A 7,977-nucleotide genomic window follows, 5' to 3' on the forward strand; every position below is an offset into this window, starting at 1 on the left:
ACATACATACATACATACATACATTTCTCATAGTCCGGGACTATGGAGACCCACATCTACTTTATTTTGTAACTTGGATTGCATCTGGCTTAACTAATCTACACCTTGCCTCCTATTTTGTCAAAGGGAATGCTTATTTTTATACCTTAAGCTTTCTTGTGAACCATAAATCCTAATTTCCTGTTTTTATTTATTCAGAATTAATATCAAGTTGCTTCCCAGATTTTTCATTTTTTTTGAAAGTAGCTTATCCTTAAAATGTATATATATTTTAACTAATACTGTTGTATAGCAAGCAACCTGAAAATTTAGTAGTATAAAGTCATAACCTTTAACTTTTCTCATGATTTTGTGTGTTAGGAATTTGGGAAGGCAGTTCTAACTTGTGGGTTTCTCATAGTTTTCATCAGATGTCATCTGGGGCTATAGTTATCTGAAGGTTCTACTGGGCAATGCATCTACAATGGTTCACTCACATGGCTGAGAGTTGATGCTATCTGTTGGGAGCTCAGGTGAACCTGTCAACTGGAGCACTTACATGCTGTTTGTCCAGCAGAGTGGCCTTGAGATAGTTGGATTTTTTACTTGGCAGCTGGTTTTCTCCAGGGCAAGTGTCCTGAGAATCATGCAGAAACTTTTCAGACTTGTAAAGTGATTTTTAGACCTATTCTTGGAAGTCATGTAGCATCACTTCTACTATGTTTCATTGTTTGAAGCAGACACAAGCCTACCCAGATTCAAGGTGAGGTGACATAGAACACATGATGAGTGTTGAACTTGTGGGCAATATTTTAAAACTACCTCATTGTTATTTAAACTTTACATATACTATTCTTTATATATAAAATGTACTTTACATATAACAAGCATAGATTTTAAGTGTTGAGTTCAATCAGTTTTGACAGTTGTATAGACCCATGCATCTACCACCTGAAGAAAGGAAGAGACTTTTTTTTTTTTTTGCAGTACACGGGCCTCTCACTGTTGTGGTCTCTCCCGTTGCAGAGCACAGGCTCTGGACACGCAGGCTCAGCGGCCATGGCTCACGGGCCCAGCCACTCCGCGGCATGTGGGATCTTCCCGGACCGGGGCATGAACCCGCGTCCCCTGCATCAGCAGGCAGACTCTCAACCACTACGCCACCAGGGAAGCCCCAGAGAACATTTTTTCTCTCTGTAAAGTTTCCTTGTGCTTCTTTCAAGTCAGTCCCCTCCCCCCTCTTCCACAGAGGCAACCACTGTTTGACATCATTTACCGCAGATTAGTTTTTCCTGTTCTGTGAAGTTATATAAATTATGTACTATATTTGTGTGTGTGTGTGTGTGTGTGTGTGTGTGTGTGTGTGTGTGTGTGTGTGTGTGTGTGTTTGGGTTCTTCACTCAACACAGATCTTTGAAATTCATTCAGGTTATTGCATGTATCAGTTGTTATTTTTTATTGCTGAGTTGTATTTTATTATATGACTCTACCACAGTTTATTACCTTGCCTGTTATTGGACATTTGGGTTATTTCCAGTTTATGACTATTATAAATGAGGATGATATGAACATTCTGGTATGCATCTTCAAATATTATCAGGGTAGGGCTTCCCTGGTGGTGCAGTGGTTAAGAATCCACCTGCCAATGTGGGGGACATGGGTTCAATACCTGGCCCGGGAAGATCCCACATGCTGCGGAGCAACTAAGCCCGTGTGCCACAACTACTGAGCCTGCGCTCTAGAGCCCACAAACCACAACTGCTGAGCTCACGTGCCTAGAGCCCGTGCTCCGCAACAAGAGAAGCCACCACAATGAGAAGCCCACATATCGCAACAATGAGTACCTCCGCTCGCTGCAACTAGAGGAAGCCTGCATGCAGCATTAAAAACCCAACTCAGCCAAAAATAAAGAACAAACAAATAAATTTATAAAAAAATATTATCAGGGTATCTTTAGGAGTATTATTGTATTATTATTCAAACTCATAGTGTTTCTAAAGTGTTTCTATGCCCAAAGATCTTTGATAAAATCTACCTCTCAAGATTTTCTGTTAAGCTTCTTGGATTAAGGAGCCTACAGCCTATAGGATCTACTAGAGGGAGCCTATAGTCTATAGGAACCTACAGCTTATAGGGTAAAGAAAGAATGGAATGGTATCATCAAGAAAACCACTCTATCTACATCATTCATCATTTTAATTATATAAAAGCTCAGAATGAAAATTTAGGGATGGCTAAAGTTAAAAAAATTGGAAATTCCCCCTCAAAACCAACTTCTCTTCTCCACTATTCCTCAAATCTCATCCACTAGAGGTAAAAAACTATTACTTTCCAAATTTCTTGTGTGTGTGCATGCATGTGTCTGTGTAGGAGGAAGATGATTGTGTTGTTGGACTGGAACTTCATTATTGACTACAAATTGGAGCTCAGTAATGAGGACACTTAAGCCCTTACTAGGTGACTCTAACTCTGAGATATTGCTACTGTTGCCAAAAGGGAGTGATAGTCATTGTGTCAACTATTGTAGATAGTTGTCTGCTCTTTGGCTATAGGCAAGTTATCTCTATCCCAGTTAGGAGTGGAAGACTGAAGTAAACCACAGTGCAGGCTTGGAGAGGATCCTATTTTTGTAAGGAAAGGCTAGGGCCTCTGCTATGAACATGGGTGATTTGTTAGAATATGCTGTTGAGACTATAATTCAGATAATATTCAATATGATTATTAGATTTGCCTCATGAATTCTGCCCAGTGGTCTTGAATGCAAAACAAGATTAATTTGAATATGTAGAGAAGAAAATAATCTTGGGATTGGTAAGGGGCTGACTTTTTAAAACAGGCTGATGGTGTCAACTGCAAATTTAAAATCTGTTATCTGCTACAAAAATCTCCAATTGTGTACTAGATTAATGGAGGTACCTTGGGAAATTAGGTCAAAAGTGGACAAATTATGAATCATACGTGATAACGATAATAAACAAGACATTTATTTTTGATATTCATTTGGGGGAAGGGAGAAAAGTCAGTTTGCTCTACCCAATGATGGTCTTTCTGAAAGAGTCTCCATTCATTCCGTAAAATTGAATAGGTTGTTTAATCTCAGGGGATTTTTATGCTGTTAATTCATAAAGAGAACTTCCTTTGATGACAGTGATTATAGGGTGAGCCTTTGTGAGCAGCTTCGCTGGTGCACAGCCAGACTCCCTCTCTGAGTGAAGCTTTTCCCACACTGGCCACACAGATAGGGTGTCTCTCCTGTGTGGATTTTGCCATGCAGGATACAATTCCCTCTGGTGTGGAAACTCTTCCTGCATTGTGTGCAGGCATAGGGTTTCAGGCCTGTGTGGACTCTGATATGAACAATTAAGCTTCCTTTCTGACTGAAGGCTTTTCCACACTGATCACATCTATAGGGCTTCTCACCACTATGAACTCTTCTATGAACAGCGAGGTTACTTTGATTCCTGAAGCTTCTCTGACAAATAGCACACTCATAGGGTTTCTGTCCAGTGTGGAGTCTTTCGTGAACAGCCAGACTACCTCGTTGACTAAAGCTTTTCCCACACTCCTTGCACTGATAGGGCTTCTCTCCTGTGTGTATTCGTTGATGTGTAACAAGATTGCCTTTGGCCCTAAAGCTTTTTCCACAGTGGGTACACTCAAAGGGCTTCTGACCAGTGTGGATTCTCTCATGTAACGTTAGACTACCCTTTTGCCTGAAGGATTTTCCACATTCCTGGCACTCATAGACCCTCTGTCTCACTCCAGGTGAATCTTCCTGTCGTGTCTTAGAATCTGGGGATTTTTGTTCCAGCTTCTCTCTTCTGAAAGAATTCTGGAAATCCCAGCTTGAGGATCCTGTGGCCTCAGAGTGATCGTATTTGTGGTGGGCTTCTGTCATCACATCTGGTAAAATGAGAGGGAAGTCATGTAAGAGGCACCAATATGCTGAGTGAGAAGAACAAGGAAAAAAGAAACAATGCTTTGAGTGCTTATAATGTGCCAGATATTATACTATAAACTTTGCATAGATAATTTAATCCTGAAAACAATCTATTGCTACAGTTAAGGAAGTGAAAGTATAGGGAGGTTGTCAAAGATTGTGCAGCTAGGTAAGCATAGGCTTGGGATTTAGGCATGCTCCATAGCAGTGTACTGCCTCTAAATTTAATTTAGTTTAGCCTCCCAAATAGTATTGTGTATAGACATGGTTATTTCCATTTTACAGATAAGAAAACAGGCTCAGAAAAATTAAGAAAACTATATATGATCAATTGAGTGCCATACCCAAGTTCTGACACCAAAACAGGTGTGGATCCAGGTTGTGTAGGGCCTAAAGCTTTAACATTTTGGACGGATTCCATTAAGAAACAGTATAAAAGTAGGGGACAAGGCCTTGAAGAGACCAGTGTAAGGGAAAGATCCTGAACCTTGTTTCATTAGTTTTGTGAGAAATCCACTTCTGCTCTAGTCTGCTCTCCTAACAGTGGAGTAAGCTCCATGATATCAGAATATATGTAGCAGAATCCTTGGTACTTTACATATATTAATTTGAATTCCTGCACCCTGCAAGATAGAGTTTATTGTCCCATTTTACAAATGAAGAGGCTGGAGCTCAAGAAAGTTAAATAACTTGTCTGATACCACAGATCAAGTCAGGGCTATCACAGAATCTGATCTAAGGAATTTTTCCTTTTAAAATCCGTGCTATTTCAATCTGCTAAGCTATGGTGGAACTAAAGTCTATTTTGGTTTGGAAGTTATTCTCAACACTTCCTATGTAGATATTGACAGTACTGTCCAGTATTGCCCTGCATATGACCCTTCTACTGCACTTTAAATATGGGTCCATTCATCACTAATAATAGTTTTCTTGGAGTCATCCTAGGGAGATTTCAACTTGTTATTCAATGATTGTGCTGAGATTTAAAACTGCTCATTCATTCTCTCAGAGACTACCTCCATATCAAGACTGTTCTGCTCTGTTTCTACTATTTCTAACTCCAGTTTGTAGGCTTTCCCTGTAATCCCTAGAAATGGTGAGCTCCACCAAAGGAACATCTTCTCTGCATCCTCAGCCTGTTGACTAGTGCTGAGAACAGGGACACTGATTATTGTGAGTTGAGGGCATCCCAGCAATCAACTGACTCACTGAAAAATGCTACATTCTGGGCATATCTTCCATGACAGTCCAGCAGAGTAGCTGTTGGAAATCCAAACATGTCCACTCCTGCTGTATGACCTTAATCACCACCTCTTCATATGATTCTTCCATGGGCTGTTCTTGAGTACCTGGGGAGGGAAAAACAAACAAACAAAAACAAAACAGAACAATAAAAACAAACAGGAAAGGACAGGAGAATTGATAAATGAGAATAAAGTCAACAGGAGCTCCAGTTTGGGGTATGAGTGAATGGAGGAAATCTTGATTGCCCGATGTAATGTCAGTCACCTACAATTTAACTGCAAAATGAGCCAAAAGGTACCATGACCACTTATAAATGAGTCCAGGAGGAAGCAGGAGGTGGGAAAGCGGAGAAGACATAAAGCAAACAAGTATCTCTTCTTGCCAGTGCCAAGATAATGGTCCGTCCTATTTGTAACTTAGCTTAGCCTTAGCATGTGACTGGAATCGTCCACCTCCTTTCCCCACCTAATAGCCTGCTATTTTATCCTCCAAGCCTCCAAAGGAATTCAGAATATAAAAAAATTTCAGCCTTCATGATTGGTTCTATGAATGAAATGGCTCCAGCTCTCCTCTCCAGTTCTCTCTAGGTTATTAGGACAGAACAAAAGATTTCATATTTCCTTTTGGCACTTCTTAGGAGGCTCCAGACTCTTCAAGGTATGAGAATACCAGTTCTGAGGAAGTATAAATACTTGGCAATTCTTGGGAAAAAAAAGACCTACTTCAGACTCCAAAACCAAGCCCAAGGCACACTGATTAAGGTAAGTAACTTGCCGCTATTCCCAGAGCCAGTAAGGAGTCAAGGTGAGGCAAAGGCTCAAATCCAAGACTTTTTGGATCCAAAGCCTATGTCCAGACAATTCTCTACTTCCTCATTACTAAAAAGCTGGTGAGAATTCTTATAAAGTGAAATAGAATGGAACAGAGCTTGACCAAACCTTACTATTCTTCTAGATCCTAGGAATCCTCTTGTTCCATATTATCCTTTTGTATTTTGGGGGGGATATTCTTCTTATTTCAGGACCCTAATTACTGAATACTTTATTTATTCAGTGGTTCAGTGTATAACCTTTGTTTCCCTCTACTATGTCCCATGAAAATGCTGGCCTCCTGATTTAATGAAATAGCAGTGTGATACTACAATTCTTTGTTAACCCAAACACCTGGTCTTCTTGACAACTGCCCTTTCTGCTACATGTTGTGATGACTGGAGAGGCATTTAAACTCTTTATTTGGAGGACTCAGCTCCAATTTGCAGTACAAGCCGCAAAGCGATGCCCTGTCAGAGTGTCAGGACACTACAACACCGTTCACTTGGAAGTGGAAGGTGTTACTGCTCAACCGCACATCCACCAAGAGTCAGTGGAAAGTATATGGGTACCTACTACCTGAGGTTGGACTCTGTCTCTGGTTAGTCCAGCAAATAGTTTGGTCAGAACACGTGGGCAGCACTTACAGCTGTGCCTCTCCACATGTTGTGAGATATTCAACAAGAAACAGCTCAGCTGTGTCTCAGGAACCTCCTTGATTAATAAAGGGAAATTGTATTTTTCTCCCTAGATTCCACAAATCTGAGGAATCAATTTCCTGAAGATTTTGGAGAAAGTCACTTTATAGTAGAAAATACTGCTTTTCCTATCAGAAAGGCCATTATATCCTGTGGAAAGAGCTCAGAATTAGGCCATGAGAGACTTGGATTACCCTTCTCTCCCCTTAAATGACACTGGGCAAGTAACCAAACAGCCCTGACCCTATTTCCTCACTTACTAAATAGTCTAATAACACTGTACTATCAAGTAGCTCTTGGGAGAATAAAAGAACAAAATGTGAAGGGCCTCAGACATGACCTACAGATTTAAGGCCTAAAGTTGAGAGTCCACAGCAGAGGACTAGAATAGTTGCTTTCTTGAGGGATAGTTTCAGGATTAGGAGATTCTGGGGAGGGTTGATTATTTTCTCTGCACACCTGAATCTACTTTGTCCTTTCGTATTCTCCACCCAACGAAGTTTGTCCTTTCTCCCTTTCATCCACCTCAGAGAGACTTCACTTTCTCCTGTCCATCTTCTTAAACCCTCCCCGCGGGCCCCGGGGCACAACTGCCTGTGGTCTCCCCCTCCCGCGTCTCGGGGTGCAGGGCCTTGCCCCACACCCGGCCGTGCCGTGCGGCGGAGGGACCCCTGCTCCTCCCGACGGATTGTCCCTTCCCGCTTCAGGTCTGCCCCCGCCCCCAAATCCCCGGGCCGGCCCTGCGCGCTGGGCCTCAGCATCCCTTTCTCTGGTCCAGCTGGACCTTTTCCTGCGGGCCGCAGACCTCTCCCTTCGCAGCTGGCTGCCCTGGGGAGTCCAAGCTGGCCAGGCCTACTCAGGGCCGCAGGGGGCTCGGGGACCGCGGCCTGCAGGCGGGGCCCCGCCTCGCCCGGGCGTACGGACCCGGCCGGCGGCCTCACTCACCGCAGCGGCGCGCGCCCGCAGACAGACAAAGGCCGACAGCGAGCCCTCAGCAGCGCCGGCGCGAGCGGCCAGGACTACAACTCCCAGGAGGCTCCGCGCGAGCCTGAGCGGGGGTGGGCCGCGCCTCGGCGGCCCCGGCTTCCCCGAGCACTGTGGGAAACGTAGTTCGGCGATGCGACCGGCCGCTCGGGCTCTGCGGGTCTAGGTGCGTGCTGGGCGCTCAGGTCCCTCTTGTTTAGCCCCAAGCCAGAGACGCCGACTTGTTCGCGGATGTAGAGCGAGGGCCAAGAGCACCAAACGGCCATTCAGATTAGCCAGGCGTGGGATGGCAGGTTGGTGAAGCCGTCCGCTGAGCCAGGAC

General features: G+C 43.5%; 1 protein-coding gene across 3 annotated transcripts; it reads right to left on the reverse strand.

The window, feature by feature from the left end:
* Nucleotides 1-2,941: 2,941 nt before the first annotated feature.
* Nucleotides 2,942-7,714, reverse strand: ZNF32 (zinc finger protein 32). Of its 3 annotated transcripts, none has more exons than XM_059055219.2 (3): nucleotides 7,617-7,714; nucleotides 5,129-5,268; nucleotides 2,942-3,882 (listed from the first exon to the last, which is right to left on the reverse strand). In XM_059055219.2, the coding sequence occupies exons 2-3, from the start codon at nucleotides 5,196-5,198 to the stop codon at nucleotides 3,131-3,133; spliced, it is 822 nt and encodes a 273-aa protein (XP_058911202.1). In that variant the 5' UTR covers nucleotides 5,199-5,268; nucleotides 7,617-7,714; the 3' UTR covers nucleotides 2,942-3,130. The 3 variants fall into 3 exon arrangements, with proteins under 3 accessions (XP_058911202.1, XP_058911201.1, XP_066881233.1); XM_059055218.2 differs by having other exon boundaries at nucleotides 2,942-3,924; XM_067025132.1 differs by lacking the exon at nucleotides 7,617-7,714 and adding an exon at nucleotides 7,456-7,575 and having other exon boundaries at nucleotides 2,942-3,924.
* Nucleotides 7,715-7,977: the final 263 nt, after the last annotated feature.

This window comes from Kogia breviceps, chromosome 2, assembly GCF_026419965.1.
Source record: "Kogia breviceps isolate mKogBre1 chromosome 2, mKogBre1 haplotype 1, whole genome shotgun sequence".
Classification (NCBI taxonomy): Eukaryota; Metazoa; Chordata; class Mammalia; order Artiodactyla; family Physeteridae; genus Kogia; species Kogia breviceps.

Coding starts and splice junctions, on each gene's coding strand:
- ZNF32 (XM_059055218.2), bottom strand. CDS start 5,198: ATGTTTGGATTTCCAACAGCTACTCTGCTGGACTGTCATGGAAGATAT. Junction 3,925..5,128: donor CCAGAATGTAGCATTTTTCA/GTGAGTCAGTTG, acceptor CTTCTCACTCAG/CATATTGGTGCCTCTTACAT.